General features: G+C 48.1%; 1 protein-coding gene across 2 annotated transcripts in view; it reads left to right on the top strand.

Moving 5' to 3' along the window:
- The window catches only part of SERGEF (secretion regulating guanine nucleotide exchange factor), a 228,660-nt gene extending 210,523 nt beyond the window's left edge, over positions 1–18,137 (top strand). For both annotated transcript variants that reach the window (XM_069469668.1, XM_069469667.1), the window contains one exon: positions 17,772–18,137. In XM_069469668.1, coding sequence (XP_069325769.1) covers positions 17,772–17,802 — 31 coding nt within the window. In that variant the 3' untranslated portion in view covers positions 17,803–18,137. The remainder of the gene's footprint in view (positions 1–17,771) is intronic.
- Positions 18,138–19,089: the final 952 nt, after the last annotated feature.

Raw genomic sequence — 19,089 nt, 5'->3', positions numbered from 1 at the left:
CTGTGCTGGGCACTTTAATTATTCATTTGAAAAAATAAAGGCAAGAGGAGAATGATTATTGATATTAATAGATGAAGAAACTGAGTATTAGTCATACACAGTAGGTAACAGGGGCAAGACCAAATCCAAGCCTGTCTGGCCCAAAGCTACTGAGCAGCAACCATTCTTTCCAAATGCCCTGACCCACTGGCTGAGGACTTGAGATATATACTGCCCAGCTAGCTCTTCCTTGTCTCAGGAAGAAGAGGGTCAGTCTACAGGCAAGTGGATGGATGCTCATTCAAAGAGCTGGGATGGAGTAGGCTAGACCAGGCCTAGAGCCAGAGGTGCTCTGTCTAGTCCTTAGCTCCAGTGTCTCCCTTCCCTGATAACTGAGGCAGCAGGTGCCCTACAAAATGTCTTTACTGCGGGCCACCCCAGCTGCCCCCTGCACATGTACATGCATACATGCACACACACACAGCAGTTCCTCTGGATTGGTGAGCCCTGTGGACAGCCTGCCCAGCTCTTCGGTTTGGCTGCCCCTCAAAGAAATGAGCCCTCCTGAGGCAACTGACAACTATTCATTGCTAAAACAAATATTTATTGAGCATCTTTCATGTACCTGTAACTTTTCTGAGTGCTAGAGATACAGCAATTGAATAAAAAGAAACTTTTGCTTTCATGGAGCTTCTCTTTCTGGTGGGTAGACAGACAAGCAAGTGTGTGTGATAGGCATTATGTGCTGCGAAGGAAAATAAGCAGTGTAAGGGGACTGAAGGGTGGAACTGGGTGATCGGGGAAGGCCCTCGGAGAAGGTGCTTGAATTAAGACCTGCATGAAGGGGGAGAGGGAGGAGAGCCATATGGTTATCAGGGAGGAGTGTTCCAGGCAGAGGGAATAGCCAGTGCAAAGGCTACAGCCAGAAGCATGACCGGCCAGTTGGAGGAAGAGCAAGGAGACCAGTGTGGTTGGAAGGGAGTGACTGAGGATGAGCGTGACAGCAGTGGGCATTAGAGAGGTAGCTGGGACCAGATGGTGTAGCGCTTACAGGCGAGGGGCCAGACTGTGGATTTCCTTCTGAGCTAGGATGCCATTGAAGGATGTGCACTCTGTGGACGTATGTGCCGGGCCTCACCCTTAGTGCCTCCAGCCCGCCTGTCTAGGAGGGTAATCTGTCCCTTGGGGCTGAGCCCATAGGAGGCTGAGTAGTCCCAGCTGGGGACATGTACAGTCATGTGGGCAGGGAGCCCATCGGGCCTCGCCAGGCCTCCCTATCTTCATTTGTATGTTTCTTCTGAGAGCCAGAACTGAAGGGCCTCTCAGGGCTGCCTACCCCACGGGCCCTCATTTCTGAGCAGCCTTACACTCTCTAGGAATTAGAAGATGTCCCAAAGAGCATCTAGCAGCAAGGTCTGCAGCATTTCTCATGCAAACACTGCATCCTCTGGGAACACCACTTCTGCTGACACCGCAGCCCAGGACAGGAGCACTGTGCCTGTGTCGCCACGCCTCGCAGTCCTGAACATTCACCAGGGTATGGAAGAAAGCCACTCCCAATGGGACCAGTAGGAGAATTTGGGCCGGTGGCTGTAATTATCCAAAATGGTAATTTTCCTTTCAAACAGTATGCGTGTTTATGAAGTAGGGACATTCACAAAGGGAATTTATATTTATTATCCCGTGTAGTATGTATACATCCCAGTCATGGACTTCATTCAAGAAAAAACAGAAGCTGTAATTTAGAGTGATAAAGGCACCAAATTAGGCCCCGCTGAACCATAAGCACAGCGTTGCCTCTCGAGCTGCCCACTGCTCACCTGGTAGCTCCTGCCAGTTGTCATTCACACGGTTTCCCACTTCTCTGGTTTATAATCTCTTAGGCTCACAGGTCTCTATTTGGGGAATATATTCATTCATTCATGTTCAATAGGCACCTCCATCTTAAAATGTCTAACACAGAACTTGATTTTCTCCCCCAAGCCTATTCCTCTCCCAGGCCTCCTCAACTTCATAAATGCACTACTATCCACCCATTGCTCAAGGAGTCAGTCCTGATCCCATCTCTCTCTCTCTCTTTTTCTCTCTCTCTCTCTCTCTCTCTCTCTGTATACACACATAATCCATTAGCAGGTCTTAGAAACCCTACCTCCAAACAGACTGTAAATCCATTTCTCTGTCCCCACTGCTACCAGCCTACTCAGAGCCACCTTCTTATCCTGCCTGGTCCTCTGCAATGCAGTAGCTTCCTAAATCAGCTCCCTTCATTTCGCCCAGGAAATCCAGCCTTCTGAGGGTGCCTTTTCAAATGTAAATCAGCGCCTACCATTCCCTGCTTAAAACCTCCAGTGGCTTCTGAGCACGCTCAAACCAGCTCCTCACTGGGCATCCCGAAGCCCTGCTTCCCCTTCTCCCTTAAGGCCTGCCTCTCCCTGGCTCACTTGGCCCCAGGCACACCATGGTTGCCCTCCCTGCCGTACTTGGAACTGGCAAAACTCCTTCCTTCCTACTTCTGACCTTTGCATTCCTCATTTCTTCTGCCTGGCAAGTTCTTCCCCCAGGTGTTTGTACGGCCGCTTCTTGTCTTTCAGGTCGCAGCTCAGAGGCCTCCTTATTGGAGAGGACTTCATGACCACTTGTCCTGCTGAATCCTACCAGTCTGTTTTGTTTTCTTTCTAATTCTTATTAATAACTAGTTGCATTCTGCTGATTTTTGTATCTCCTTCCTTGCTGTTCCCCCCCTTAGAATGTAAGCCCCTTGAGGACAGGGACCTTGTGTCTTGTTCACTGCTGGATTCCCTGCAACTAGAACCATACTTGACTATTATGAGCACTCTGTAACTATTCATCCATTCATTTATTCTTCAACTCCAGTAGATGAAAAGGTAAATAAGTAGATGAAACACAGAGGATTTTTCAGGTAGCAAAACTATTCAGTATGATGCTATAATGGTGACTCAATGTCATTATACATTTGTCAAAACCCATAGAATATACAATACCAAGAGTGATCCCTAATGTAAACTGTGCACTTTGAGTGCTAGTGATGTGTCAATGCAGGCTCATCAGCTGTAACAAATGTGGGACTCTAGTGCAGATGTTGATGGTGGGGGAGTCTGTGTGTGTAGTCAGGGCGTACATGGGAACTGTCTATACATTCTGCTTAATTTTACTGTGAACCTAAAATTTCTCTAAAAACTAACCTGTTTAAAAGGTAGAATACGTTAATGTAAATTAAAAGTATTAATCCTATTGTTCTATTTGTCCTATTTTGTACTATAACAATTTTTTTATTGGCATGAAGTTCAATAAAATTTTACTGTTTGAAAGAAAAAAAAGAAAGGGCTGGGCCCGGTGGCTCATGCCTGTAATCCTAGCACTCTGGGAGGCCAAGGTGGGAGGATCACTTGAGGCCAGGAGTTCAAGACCAGCCTGAGCAAGAGTGAGATCCCTTCTCTACAAAAAATAGAAAAGATTAGCCAGATGTGGTGGCACATGCCTATAGTCCCAGCTACTCGGGAGGCTGAGGCAGGAGGATCTCTTGAGCCTAAGCGTTTGAGGTTGCTGTGAGCTACGATGATGCCACTGCACTCTAGCCCAGGTGACAGAGTGAGACCCTGTCTCATAAATAAATAAATAAATAAATAAGAGACAGACTCTTTTCCCAGGGGGTTTGATCCCTCTGAATCAGCCACAGCATGGTCCTTCTGGGCTTACCTTGCCAAGATGCTCGTCTCCCTGCACTGTCACTGTGGACTGGCGCTCAGCTCCCTAACCTAGCACTTGTGCTTTGTGAGAGCCTGGTCGATGTATATGGAATGAATTGAAATGAATTGGGCACAGCACCAGATACAGAGCAGGTATTCAGTAGGTATTTATTCAGTGATTGGAAACCATAGGGAGAATTCTGTCTGAGGTTTGTGCCATCTGTTCTCATATGGACTCTAGTACCCCTAATATTCTTCCTGCATGTGGATTCTTTTAGACTCGCCTCTGGGTTCCAGAAGAGACTTTCTTTCCCCCATGCCCACTATTGCTCTAATTCCCTAGCTTCCTCTCCTGCACACTGGCGATTCTCAGACAGGCTTGCAGAGAACCATGCAGGGTGGCTCCTCTGGGAAGGACCAAGCTCCAGGAATGGCAGCATTCCAGCTGCTCCTGGACCCAGAGCTGCATCCGTGCCCCTACCCCTCTGCTGGTCCCCCTCAGAGGTCACTGGGTTCATTTAATAAGACGATATTTAATGGAAACAATTTGGAAGTTTCAGCCAGGTCTGATGTACCTGCACACAAGCCAGGCCAGGGAGACATAGTGGAGCAGGTCATGAGGAACAGTTGAGGAGTACATGTGCGCTGTGGGTTTAGCAAGAGTCAGCAAACTTGGACTCCAAGGCAGCCAATGTGGTCTCAGGCTAAACTAATAGCGGTGGAGCTTTTAGGACTGTGTGCATCTTGGTGGGCTCATCATCTCTGGAGTCCTCAGCCAGCTCTGGCTACCATGCTCCTAGAGGGATGATGATAACCTGGAATCTGCTGAGAGGAGGGGGCCCTGGCTGGCAGTGGGGACAGGCCACTAGTTCATACAGAGGGAGGATGTATCAACTGGAGTGATAAGAAATCTGAGAGGACAGGAGAGCTATCTGTAAACACCTGACGGAATTCAAATCCGAAGGTGCTGCGTGTATAAGCCCTTACTGCTCCATCTGCCAGAGCCAGACTCCTTTTGGCAAGCACTGGGCCCCGCCAGCCCTGCTGATCCACAGCCTGGCCCCGGGACCACGTCACAGGGTGTGCTGACTTCTCCCAGCCTGTTTCTTCATCCATAGATAGCGTGACAAAAGCACATCTTCCTAGGCTGCTGTGTTAAGTGAGATGGGCCATACCAGAGCCCATAGCACCATATGTGATTATAGTAGGCCCTCAAGAGGGTTAGTTTCCTTTTCTGTCCCCTCTCCCAGGGCAGCTGATAAGCCCAGAAAGCCAGCAGTTCTAACAGGGAACACAGACTTCAGAAAGACAGTCTGTGTGGAGGATTTCAGTTGTTTATAAAACAGGCCAACACGTTTCCACCTTGTAAGTTCTAAATCTGTCATCCCTCGCTCCCTAGATCTAAGAATAGTCACCCACTGGAGCCAACGTGCCACGGCACGCTCTCTCCGCAGGTGACTGAGGAAATGTGTCCACAGCAGCCTCAGCAGCCTCCTACTCCGGGGGGGACGGGGGTGGGGTGTGGAGGGCTGGCCTCTGCCTCTGCCAGCTTAGCTGTTTCTGAATCTCACTCATACTCAATTTTCTCTTCCATGGTGTTGTTCCAAATACTGCCTCCCTGGGCTGCTCTGTCAGATGAGGGGTGTGCGGTGATTCAAAGGGGGTGGTGGAGAGCAGTGGGAAGGCAGGGGTGGGGACCTCTGGCATAGTATTACCCCACTGTGGACCTGTTTCCTCCTAGGTAAAGGAAAAGAGATTGATAAAGAAAACTAAACAACCTTTTGAGCAATGGGCTTTTTTTTTTTGGAGACTGAGTCTGCTCTGTTGCCTGGGCTAGAGTGCCGTGACGTCAGCCTAGCTCACAGCAACCTCAAACACCTGGGCTCAAGCAATCCTTCTGCCTCAGCCTCCCGAGTAGCTGGGACTACAGGCATGTGCCACCATGCCCAGCTAATTTTTTCTATTTTTAGTTGTTTGGCTAATTTCTTTATATTTTTAGTAGAAACGGGGGTCTCACTCTTGCTCAGGCTAGTCTCCAACTCCTGACCTCGAGCAATCCTCCAGCCTCGGCCTCCCAGAGTGCTAGGATTACAGGCATGAGCCACCGGGCCCGGCCTGAGCAATAGGCTTTTAAAAGAGGTTCCAGAATGGTCTCCAGCCTTGCAGCTTGAAACTCATCAATTTAACACATTTTTACTTATCACCTGAGTCAGGGCCATTCCTCTGTCTGGTTTGAAGGAGCCAGCCTGAGGAGTGCGCCCCTCCACTCTGCCTCCACCTTCCTTCTCTCTCTCTTACACATCCATACCCACCCACACCACCGCACCAGTTCTCTAGGATAGGAAGAACTTTTGGGTTGTCTCAGCTGGGCCCAGTTCCTGCAGCAGGACACCAGGTGTGTTCTAGAGCAGCCTTCCAGCCATTGCAGCATTCTTCCTGGTGGCGAGCTGAAATCAGTCATTCCCCTGGCTGCTTCTCCCCGCACCCATGGCTTCTCTTTTGGTCCTCCGAGAAAGAACAAAGCAGCTCCATTCTCTCACTAGCCATTCATTCATTGGTTTGTTCATTCATACAGCAGTATTTATTGAGCACTGATGTATGCCCAGCACTGTTTCAGGAGCTAGGATAGAACAGCAAACAAAACACAGTCCTGACTCTCAAAGAGCTAGTGTTTTGGTTAGGAGAAATAGATAATAAAATAAATAAACTGGAAGAAAATACATGAAGAAAAATAAAGCAGGTGAGACAGAGGCAGGAGCAGGGGTGGATTGCTATTTCATACGGAGTTGTCAGGAAGGTCTCTCAGATAAGGTGATATTTTAACAAATATCTGAGCAACAGGAGGGAGTGAGCCTGTGGCTGTCAGGGGCAAGAGCATTCTAGACTGCAGGAACATCAGGTGCAAAGGTTCTGAGGCCAGTACTGTCTGAAGAAGAGTAAGAAAGTCTGTGTCACCATGGCGATGTCTGCAGAGCGGAACATGGTAGAACTTGGCGTCAGAAAAGGAGCTGGGGACCAGCTGTTGTTTATTCTGAGTAAGGGGAGAAGCCATTAGAGGGTGCTGAGAGAGCAGTACCATGTCTGACAGGTTTTAAGGGGATCACTCAAGCTACTCTGTGAATAGACCACAGGAGGCAGTAGAGGTGGCAGAGAGACCAGCTGGGAAGCCCCTGAGAGGCGATGTGACTGGTGAGAAGTGGCCAGATTCTAGCTGTGTTTTGAGCATTATTTTCTTAAATCCCTTCTTCCACAGGCCCTCGCCTTTTCTTGCCTGGTGGACAGCCACAGCCTCCTTGCCTCCAGCCCTCGCCCCCCTCTACTGTCACCCTATTCTCGGGACTGCCATGGATCTTGGTCTGGAGGGGTCCCTTGGCCAGCCTGCTGCCACATACAGCCTCCTCTGAGGCACTTTGGGCCACAGACCAAAACATCTCCTGAATAAGTTGGCGGGTGAACAGCCCCACTTCCTCATTCTGGAGGAGCTTCCTCCTGCTGCTCAGCTCCTGCCTTGAGGGTATCACTGGCCCCAGGGAGTGATGGATAGACAAAGTACTGAAAGGGCCTATCTCAGTCCATTTTCTGCTGCTATAAGAGCATATCAGAGACTGGGTAATTTATAAAGAAAAGAGATGTATTAGGTCGTTAAATATGAAATGTCCAGGCAGTTTATTATATCTCAGACAAGAAGCAACACAATTAATCAAAGTATGCACCAGAACTATCAACACAACTTTGCCATCTTAACAGTAGCTTGTTTGTGCCAGCAGTGAAGAAGCCCGGAGAGCGAGTGGTGATGAAATCACCAAAGGCATTTTCCACAACTTGTTGAGAATTCAATATTTTTCATTGCAAGAAGTGTTCCAAAGCCTGGAAGAAGTGGTAGTCAGTTGGAGCAAGGTCTGGTGAATATGGTGGATGACAGAGTTTCCAAGTCCAGCCTTTGTAGTTTGAGCAGCGTTGTTTGTGTGACATGTGGTTGAGCATTGTCTTGCAAGAGGATTGGCTTGTCTCTATTGACCAATCTCGGCTGCTTAATCACAAGCCTCTTCATCATTTCGTCCAGTTGGTTGCAGTAGACATCCCCTGTAATCAATCAGGTTTCATGAAGCTGTAGTGGGTAATACTAGTGCTAGACCATCAGACGCCATTAGCTTTTTTTGATGAGTATTTGGTTTTGGGCTCTGTTTTGGCACTTCATCTTTATCCGACCACTGTGCTGAACATGTGCGTTTGACAAAAAGAATCCGTTTTTCATCACACATAACAATATGGTATAAAAATGGTTCTCCTTTATGTCATGACAAGCAAAGGCAAGCTTAGAGACAATTTCTTTTCTGACGCTTGTTTAATTCATGCAGAACCCATCTATCCAGCTTCTTTATCTTTCCATTTGTTTCAAATGGTCCAATATTGTTGGAATAGTAACATCAAACCTTGCTGCTAATTGCATAGGTTGAGATGGATTTGCTTTCACCATAGCTTTCAGCTCATCATTATCCACCTTGATCTCGGTTCACCCACGGGGCTCATTTTCAAGATTAAAATCACCAGAAGGGAACTTCTCAAACCATTGATGTACTGTGCATTCATTAGCCACATCTTTCCCAAACACTTCATTGATATTAATATTTCGAGCTGTCTGTGTTGCACTGGTTCCACAACAGAACTCATTTTGAAAATAACATGAATTTTTGACTTTTCCATGGTTTCACAAAAATTTCTCTAAAAAAAATTGAAAGATAATCACAAGCCAAAACATGTATTTGAAAGACTGAGAATATACTTTCACAATAAACATAAAACAAAAAGTGTCAAAGTGAAATGTTAAAGATAACTGTCAGATTTACTACTTAAGGAAACCGGACATTTCATACTTAATAACCTATTTGACTCATGGATGTGGAGGCTGGGAAGTCCAAGGTCAAGAGACCACGTCTGGTGAGGACCTTCTTGCTGTATCACAACACGACCAAAGAACAAGCAAGCAGGCAAGACAGGAAAAGAGGGCCAAACTCCTGTGATAACTAACCCACTCCTTCAATAACTAACCTACTCCTGCAAAAATGGCATGAATGCATCCATGAGGGTAGAGCCTTCATGACCTAATTACTTCTTAAAGGTCCCACCTCTCAATACTACTGCACTGGGGATTATATTTCCAACATGTGTGTTTTGGGGGATACCTTCAAACCATAGCAGGGCTCAACACTGACAGTGCCTCTTCCCTCAGCCAGGCCCAATGGGACCACTATCTTCACAGCCATACTCATGGCCACTATTCTGCAGGAGCTGCCCCTGTCGTGGGTCAGCGTGACCAGACACAGAGGCTTGTAGCTCTCTGTTCTTGATGCCTGTGGTCAGGAGGCTGCTCAGGCCACTGGGAATAAAAACAAGCAGCCAGGCACAGGGGTGGGGTGGATGGCACTGGCTCTCAGCAGTACGTGTGGGTGTGCCCCTCCCCTGCAGCCCTCCAGCCAGCACAGGGGGCTGGGGAAGGCGGTGGGCAGGGGAAAGGCTCAGACTCATTTCTACTCAGTAGCTTTATCCCAAGTGCCTGTCCTGTGCACCCAAGGCCTGGTTGATGAGCCAGCCCTGCTCCCAGTACCCGAGTCCCACCCCCAGCTCACAAACGGGTGAGAGGGTTACCAATAGAAATACCTTTATGCTTGGAGAGGTCTGAGTACCCGTTGGAGCTCAGAGGAGATGAAACTAACAGCCTTCCAATAGCTCAGCGGGACCCAGCCCTACACCCAGACACAATTCACTTCTGCGACAGAATAAAACATCGAGATCAATGAAGGCAGGTCAGAGTGGACAGATTTCAATGGGTACTTTTTTTTTTCTTTTTGAGACAGGGTCTTTTTCTGTCGCCCCAGCTAGAATGCAGTGCCGTCATCATAGCTCACTGCAACCTCAAGCTCCAGGGCCAAGCCATCCTCCTGCGTCAGCCTCCCGAGTAGCTGGGACTACAGGCACCTGCCACCATGCCTGGCTTTTATTGGTACTCTCTATTTAAGATTGGTGAACTCTTTTTTTTTTCTTTCTTTTTTTTTTTTTGAGACAGAGTCTTGCTTTGTTGCCCTGGCTAGAGTGAGTGCCGTGGTGTCAGCCTAGCTCACAGCAACCTCAAACTCCTGGGCTTACGCGATCCTACTGCCTCAGCCTCCCGAGTAGCTGGGACTACAGGCATGCGCCACCATGCCCGGCTAATTTTTTCTATGTACATTTTAGTTGTCCGTATAATTTCTTTCTATTGTTAGTAGAGACAGGGTCTCGCTCTTGCTCAGGCTGGTCTCGAACTCCTGACCTTGAGCGATCCACCAGCCTCGGCTTCCCAGAGTGCTAGGATTACAGGCGTGAGCCACCACGCCCGGCCAAGATTGGTGAACTCTTATCTTTCAAAATCCAGCAAGAATTAATCTCCAGAATGTTCAGTGACACCCACCTTCTGTTCCCAATAGAGCATATCATCCTCGCCTCTATGCTACTACCTCTGTCCCTTAGAAATAGTTTTTTTATCATCACCCTGTGTTACTGCTTTTTGAAATATTTGAACAGTACACAACAAAGAAAATGAGTCACCCTCCCCCCATTTCTCCCTCTCTTCCTCAAAGACTGTTCTCAGTTTAGGATGTCTTCTTTAGGATCTGTACATATAAAAATGCACAGGGGCTTTACATAACTTTATGTAAAAGAAAAAAAGTTTTAATACATAGGGTCAAACCCTGGTTTTTTGAAACACTCCTCTTTTGATGGATATTTTGGGGTCCCCCAGTCCTCTGCAGTTACAAACAGTGCCACAGCAAACACCGTCGTCCGTGCCTCCTTGTGTAATGCGCCATCAGCTCCCACAGTCGTCTTTTCCCGTGCTGTCTTCCCCAGGGGACTGGGCCCTGAGGGCACAAACGGAATCTTCCCCTTCTCCGAGTTTGTGTGCAGCACGGGGCCTAAGCCAGAAGAGGCACCCGTGTGATGAACTAAAGGGACTCAGTTTGGGCAAGAGCACGACAATGTGCATGGCCTGGGTGAATCCAGGGAGCAGATAGCACGCCTGTGGGGCTGCAACAGTGAGCTGGCAAAGGGGTGATGAGGCCAAGAGGGACAACCACAGAGGCCCTGGAGAGCCAGCTAAGGGGGCTAGACTTGGTCCCATAGGTGGTGGGGAGACAGGAGATATCTGGGGGAGGACTTAGACCAGGCTGTGTTTCTGTCTGATCCTCCCCACCCCTCGGGCCAGCGTCCTCAGCATAAAGGATAAAGTCGCTGTTGCAGTGATCCTGGCAAGAGAGGTGAGGACCTGAACGCCTTTTTCTATTCTGAAGTTGCCATGTAGACCCAAAGCACTTCAGGAGGCCGGAATTCTGGGTCCTCACTCACCATTCCTTGCTCACAGCAGGACACCAGGGACCATCGCACCAATTGCTGCCAGGAGGCTGTGATCCCTGTGAGCTTGGGTGGCTGGACACCCAGACTGTTTCCCAGAATCACCCTGCTCCAAGGCCAGCTCCATCCACCCTGACATGTACCAGCTTCCTGAATCCAGAACTTTCCTCTCTGAGAGGGTGCTCAAACCTCACCCCTCCTCTCCCTCAGCCTGGTGTTGCAGAAGAGCAGCCCTGACTGACGGTCTAGGCTGTGCCAGCTCTTGGACAGGAGGAGACATCTGAACCCTTAGCTGCCTGACCCTCGTGCCGTCCCTTCGTCCTCTTCACGCCGCCCAGCAGCCCGAGCTCACAGGCCCGGCGAGGTGCCTGCTCCTCTGCACGGTGTCTCTCTCACCAGCTGCAGCTCTGGCCTTCCATCTCTCATCTTGTCCCCACACAGGTGGCCTGTTGCTGTGTACCTTTCCTTAATTACCCGGGAAGCAGTGTTTTGCCAGGGAGAGCAGTAAAACAGCAGAAGAGGGGCTGGAGCCAGGCTGTCTGGGTTGGAATCCAGCTCTCCTTCTTGCCAGCCGTGTTACCTTGCACAGTTCACGTCACCTCGCTGCAAAATGAGGGTAATACTAGATTGTACCTCAGAGGCTTGTCGTGAAGATTCAGTGAATTAGTACTTGTAAAGCGCTTATCACAGGGCCTGGTCCACACCGAGTAGTCAGTGATTCTGTTACCATTTTTACATGCTTTGGAACTACTGAAGGAGCCTCAGATTAAGAGTCCTGGATTCTAGTCCTGACTAGAATGGGTATGTGACCACAGGCAAGTTATTTTACCTCTCTGAGCCTAGTTACCTCAACTGTAAAAGGGAGGTAGTAACACCTCAGAGGGCTGCTGGGAAAATGAAGGTGGCATTTGTGTGAAACTGAGAAGCACTGTCCCTAGGTTGCAGCCCTTGTCCTCATGGTCAGAGGTCATGTCTCCAGCTCCAGCCATCACATCCACATTCCAGTGCCGGATGGAGGAGGGATGAAGAAGGAGGCAGAGGGCGTATCTAGATGTCTTTCAAGGAAAGTTACCATAAGCTATAATATTACAGAACATTTCAGTTTGAACCTCACTGGTCACACCCAGCTGCAAGAAAGGTTGGGAAATATGTCCTTACTCCATGGTGCAGGGGACAATCGGGGGGCTGTGCACACACGCTCAGGTGTTTGTGCCTCCTTGGCAAGGCCCTTCCGCAGAAATGCTGCCGCCTCCCCAGCATTGGGCCGCAGTCCCAGCACCATAAGGCCTTATGAGGACCCAGGTTGCCAAGAAGCTCAGGCAGGTGCCACAAGGCCTGAACAGATTTGGGCATTATGTCCAGTTTGTGCCAGCGACCCTGCCAGTCCTGAGGTTCCACTGCCTGCAGGTTTCTTAGGCTGATGCAAGTGTGGTGGGTTGCGAGCACCATTGCTTGTCATGGCCTATGCTGAGCCCTGTGAGCAGGGGGCCTGAACTCCAAGGGGGGAGGGAATCCCTCTGTAAATATGGGGCTCCCCACCCAATGTTCAGCCGTGTGCCCCTGGACCATTCAATCTCCATCAACCACATGGGATTTCAGTGTCCTTGAGCACCTGGTAAGTGCCAGGCACACTGCAGAGAGCCCTGTAAAACCAGGACTCATCCGCTAACTTACCTGTTTTGAAAACTGGGTGTTCCATGTTCCGGTTAGCTTAGGGGGAGGCTTTCCGTAGGCTTCTCTCCCTCCTCTCTCACATGTTGTCTACATGAGAATAGTCCACACAGTGGTATCTTGCTGAGTCCAGAGTCCAGGCGTCTGGCCGCCTTCACTGTGCCCCTGAGAAGGTGGTCCTGAGCGAGGTTGGGGGGCGTGTGAACACTATTCTAAAGTGCTGGAGGAGCTCATTACTGAAAGATGTCCTGCTGTGAGTCCTTCTATTAAGGGGATAACCAATCCTTTGCTTTCTGAGTTCAACAGCCTGGTTTTTTTTCTGTCGGAGGTTTGTGGAAAGTGTTTGGAAACCTCGAACTTCTTGTCATTCTACCTTGGGCCTTCCCATCTGCTCCGTGCCTTTGCCACGGGTGTGGCCTTCTCTCCTCGCCGTGGGCTGCCTCCCACGTGGGTTTGAGCTGTCACCATGTGTCAGGCACGGTGCTGGGGCATTAGTCCTCCCCCTGGCAACCCTGTGAAGTAGGTGGGGACCTAAGTCCCATTATCACACATGGGACCCAGGACAGCATGGCATAGTCCATAGCAAAGAGTATATATTATGTATCATACCGAGGTCGGCACACTGTGATCAAATCTGACTTGTGGCCTGTTTTTGTATGACGCTGCAAGCTAAAAATGGTTTCTAAAGGGATGTGAAAAAGAATAATATGAGACAGAGACCTGATATGGCCCTTAAGCCTGAAATCTTTCCTACCTGCCCTTTAGAGAATAAGTTTGGCCAGCCCTGGTGTATAATATGCAGAGCCACACTGCCTGGGTTCTAGAGCCTCAGTTGTATCATCTACAAAAGGAGAGTAATCTATAAAACGTGCCTGCCTCACATGGTTGGTAGAATTATACGAGATAAAGCATAGAAAGCACCTCACCCTGGGTAAGCTTTCTTTGGAAGTATTGGGGAAGATATTTCTGGGCCTTTGCCAGGCTTCTCGACCCAGTGGGCATGAAAGTCTTGGCTCTAGGTCTCCGGCTACCCTGGCCCTGAGTGTGGCTTCCTCAGAGTGCGTTCCCTTTGGCAGGAGGAGAGGGACCTGCCAGATGCCCATTGTGCCGCATCCTGCTGGTAGGTCAGTTCTGCCTTCCTCCCGCCCCCATCCCTGCTGACGGTCAGCTGGTGCCACTCACCAGGGCTGGGCACAAAGCCCACACCAGGTGCCCATTAGGCCTGAAGGTACCCGGCCTCTTCCACTCTCCCCACCTCGCGCTTCAGATCAGCCTGGCTGAAGCTCCTGCTTTAACTGTAGGAGATGTGGCCTGGGGTTCATCCTCTCTGTGTGCGCTTCCTCGTCCACAGGCCAAACGGGCAGACATCTGTGTTTCCCCAGACCCAAGTTTTTGGCCAGCGATGCCTTCCTACTAGGGCAAAGGAAAGGGAAGGGTAATCCCGGGGCCCAGCCAGCCTCCCTCTCTTGAAAGAGTGGTCTGCAAAACGGATTTTCAGTGCTTAATGAGTTAAATGTAAACACTTAAAAATTCAAATCATTGAAAAATCAAAAAGAATATTTTCCGATTTAGATAGGGATAGGTTTTCAATTCTTACAAGCAGTGGAAGCACTTGTAACATAAAAGATCAATAAATTTTACTACATAGAACCATAAACGTATCAAAAGATTTAAAACAAAAAATTAAGTTAACCTGAGAAAAAATATTGATGCCAAATATGGCAGAGAAAGAATTAATATCCTTAAAATAAAAATCTTTAAAACAACAAAGCTCTTAATAGGTAATAACAGCAACAACTAATGTTTATGTAGTACAATATGCCAGGCACCGTTCTACATATTTTGCACATATTTTACTTATTCATGTAATCCTTGTAAACAACTCTATGAGAAAGGTACTACAGTATCATTATCCTCGTTTAACAGATGAGGAAACTGAGAGGCTAAGTGTCTCTTACTGAGTGCCCACAATGACACAGTTAAATGGTGAAGCTGGAATTGGAACCAAGTTCATCTGGCTCTTGAGTCTGAGATTTAAACTCTTCTATACTAACCAGGAAAAAGATACGAAGCAGACAGTACACAAAACAGGAAACATAAATATCTGAGAAACATAAGAATTATTTTTTAATTTCAGTGGTAGTCAAAAAAGTACAAATTAATAAAACAATGTGACACCATTTTTGTCTTTAATTTAGGAATTATTTATATACTACATTATAATACTAATAAATACTGTCTGGAGTGAGACAGAGACTCCCACAGATTGCTGAAGTTACGTTCAAGTGGTCTTTCTGAAAATTATGCTGGCAGTACTCAAAATGGTACTCAGAAGCCTCAAAAATGTCTATAGCCTTTGACCAGGAATTCCCATTCTAAGAATCTAATTTGAGAAAATAATTAGGGAGATAGACAAAGACTCATGCATAAAGATGTTCACAGCAATGCTATACAAAATAATGAAAAATTAGAGACAACCTACATATCTGATAATAGGATACAGGTTAAGTAAATTGTTTAATCTCCATAATGGGCAATTAGGCAGCCATTAGAAATAAATCTGTATAAAAAAAAGACATTATAAACAAAGTGAGACACACACCACAGACTTCTGGGAGAAGACATTTGCAATGAACATAACAACAAAGAATTATATAAACAAAAGAATACACAGAGAAAACTTACAGATCAACCAGGAAAAGGCAAACAACCAAAGAACAAGACAGGCAAAGAATGAACATAGGCAGTTCACGGAAGAGGCAACTTAAATGGCTGATAAACATAAAGTGCTACTCCCTAGTAGTCAGGGAAATGCAAACTAATTACGTACTTACGAGAATATAAAGAGTCTAAAGGCAAAGATACAGGGAAACAAATTCATATCTGTTGCTGATGGGAACATAAATGACGACAGCCATTGGAGAGCTATTTGGCTGTACTTGTTAAAATTCAACATGCAGTTCCCCGGAGTCACAAACACTTCTAGGGATTGCCCTGTCCAAACACCGGTTTGTACAAGGAGACATGTTCAAAGATGTTCACTGCAGCACTGTCTATAATGGCAACCATATTAGTATCGTTGTATAATATTATTACATATTATATTTTAAATGGTATAATAAAATAGCAACAATGATAATTATTACAGAACTGTCCATCAGAAAGGACATGAATAAGTGAAATATGATTAATGCATAATAGGATATTATGCACAGTTAATATAACTGAACTAGATCCATAACTACCAGCTCAGATAAACTTTAGAACCAAGGCTGAGTGTGAAGAGCAAGTGGCAAAAATGATGCTATTTATGTAAATCTTTAAAACAAACTAAAAATACCACACTAAATATCACATATTTAAGGACACATATATGTAGAAAAATATAAAGCAAGCATGAAAGTAATGTATGCCAAGTTCAAGAGAGTGGCTACTTCTGGGAAGGAGGGCAGGATAGAGGGGCAGGGTGGGAGCTGGGCCTTCGGCTGTGTCTTAATGATCTTTTTAAGGGAAGGGGTGAAGCAAATGTGGCAAAATGTTAACCAGTGTTCTAAATCTGAGTGGGGATGTGTGCCTTCTGTTAAGTTATTTTCTGTACTTTTCTGCATATTGAGCTATTTCAAAATTTCAAGCAAATTATTTTTAATATACTTTTTGAATAATTTGCAGTTCTACGGAGAAATGTTTGTGTTGTAATGTTAAGGGATAAAAGCAGGACAAAAATATACCCAAATATTTATAAATTTCACAAATTAAAAGTTTGAAAGAGATCCCCAGAATACTCATAGTAGTGGGCAAGAGTCTGCAAGTTTGCTTTTCTTTACACATCCACGTTTCCCATTGTCTTTCTTTTTCTTTCTTTCTTTCCTTATGCCATGAAGATGTATTGCTTTTATATCCAGAAAAAATGTTGTTTAAAACAACCACAGAAAAATGTGGGTGAGTTTAGACCCTCGGAGAGGGTCCAAAGCTAGGAAGAGCGGCTGCGATGCAGTGGAAGTATCACGGACTGTCCCTGTCCCTTGGGTGCTGGCTTGGCCACTTTCCGGCTGTCTGACTCTGAGTTTGTTCATTCTTTTATCTATTCAACAAACACCTATTGAGCACCAGCTGTGTACCAGGCACTGTGCTAGAGACAGAGCAATGAGCAAAACATACACGCTCCTTCCGCCCCCACAGAGTGCACAGCCTAGTGAAGAGGGGACAGACAATAAACACAGCACCACATAGATCGTGTCACTACCGAGCGCAAGGTCCTCGTGAGGGAAAGCACGAGGGCAGTGCCGAGAATCGGGTTGGATTGGGTAGCCAGAGAACCTGGCCTCTGAGTGACACTTAACCTGGAATCAAAAGGATGAGGCGGTCCGGGAACCCAGTAAAGTGAGGACTTTGGGAGAAAGGAAGGCCCCACAGGGCACAGTGAAGGAACCGAAAGAAAGCCAGGCTTCTGGCCGCCCTGAGGGAGGGCGAGAGTTGTGCAAGGAGAGGCCGGCAAGATTGTCAGGGGCTGGATCACTCAGGGCCTCATGGGCCAAGGTTATGCCTCCTTAGGGACCGTGAAGTCACTGAAGGGTTTGAAGCAGCAAGGTGATGCGTGATTAGATTTGTAGTTGTCACAGATCACCTTGATGCTCTTCAAAGATCAGAGTGGATGGTGAGCAGCCCAATTAGTTAGTTGGCGATGGCAGCGGAGAGGGAGAGACGTGGAGAAAGACTGGAGATATTTTTGGAGGCATAGTCAGCAGGTCTTGGTGATAGATTATCTGTAGAGGGTGACCGCGAGGGGAGCGCCAAGGAGGAAAGCTGGGTGCGGGGCCTGAAGAGCTGTGGTTGGTGGGAATGGGAAACGCTGGGGTGGGCGGGCAGCAGGGGTGGCGGCAGGGACAGTGAGCCACCGCCAAGTGTCCTGGAGCTCTGGCGTCTTCCTGGGTGCGGGAACTGGGGTTTATGATGATGCCTGTGCCCGCAGCGTGAGTGCTTCAGCCCTCCTATCCAAACCTCTTCTACAGCAGTCTTCCCTCTCCCTCACAGGTGGGGCCTGTTACTCTTGGGGCTGGAATGAGCACGGCATGTGCGGAGATGGCACTGAAGCCAACATCTGGGCCCCGAAGCCCGTGCAGGCTCTGTGGTCGTCACCAGGACTCCTTGTGGGCTGTGGGGCTGGCCACTCCCTGGCCCTCTGCCAGCTGCCAGCGCGCCCTGCACCGGGCCAGGATCCGAAGGTCACCTACCTTTCCCCAGATGCCACCAAGGACACTGAATCTCAGGAAACCATGGACAAAGAGAGAAACTGGAAGGAAAGACAATCAGAAACTTCAACCCAAAGCCAATCTGACAGGTCCGGCAATGGGGGACTGTGATAGAGAACCTTTAATAAAGTGGCTTTTCCCACCAAAACGTTCCAGAGAATTGCTTTGTTGGGTTGTGGGGTTGGGCTGACCACAAACCAGCATGATGGGAGGCTGCCTGCCCGTGTTTGGGGCTCACGGAGACAGACATCCTTTCTACTCAGCAGATGAGAACAAGGGGTTAGGTCCTCGCCACAGGATGTGGAAAGCTAAAACACCAGCAGGAAGGCTGCAGCCTGTCCCTGCCTGGTGGAGACAGAAAACCCAGCCCTATCTCCGTGGGTGTTTGGGTCCAGCCGCCTTTGATTCAGCAAGACAGAGGGTTCTGAGCCATGCTTACCGCAGCCATGGGCCTCTCCTGGCGTTTCATTCTCTCAGGGCCAGAACCAGTTTGCCGGTTCAAGGATATTGAGGTTCCCTGATTGCGTGGCTGGATACTTGGACAGAAAAGAGCTCTTACCTTTGTAACTGGGCCAAGGAAAAAGGTTCTGGAGCGGGGGTGGAAGGTGGTAGAAATGAGGAAGTGGAGGAAGAGTTAAGACTTCTGGGAGGACCTAGTAAAGGAAACCCTTGGGACAGAAAAAGAGTCTAGAACCAATGAAACTCTCAGAAGATTTATGTCTTCATCTGAGTCAGCCAGGACTCTGGAGCTCATCTGCATGACTAATTGCCAAGCTGGGCAGTTTCAGATGAGGGACAGACCACAGCATGGGCAGGGGAGTCTATGGGGATGGCAGCGTCAGAGACCCTAACCCCTGACATCTGCCCCCCAGGCCTTAGCTTCTGCAGGAGGAGAGATGGGGATGAGGCCACAGTGGCAGCTGTGGCTCTGGGGGACCCAGCACCTTTCACTCTGCTGTGACTGGCAGCAGGTCCTAGGCCAGAGGACAGTGTGGCAGTGTTACCAGCGAGGTAGCCTGGTCTGCGGCCCATCCCATGCTGCCTGCCCTTTGTGCCTCAGGAGAGTTCGGGTCTGGGGCTGGGCTCCAGTGGCTTTACTG

The sequence above is a fragment of the Eulemur rufifrons genome, chromosome 6 (assembly GCF_041146395.1).
Source record: "Eulemur rufifrons isolate Redbay chromosome 6, OSU_ERuf_1, whole genome shotgun sequence".
Lineage (NCBI taxonomy): Eukaryota > Metazoa > Chordata > Mammalia > Primates > Lemuridae > Eulemur > Eulemur rufifrons.
The sequence above is the reverse complement of the archived record's forward strand: the minus strand, read 5'-3'. Positions and strand labels throughout refer to the sequence as shown.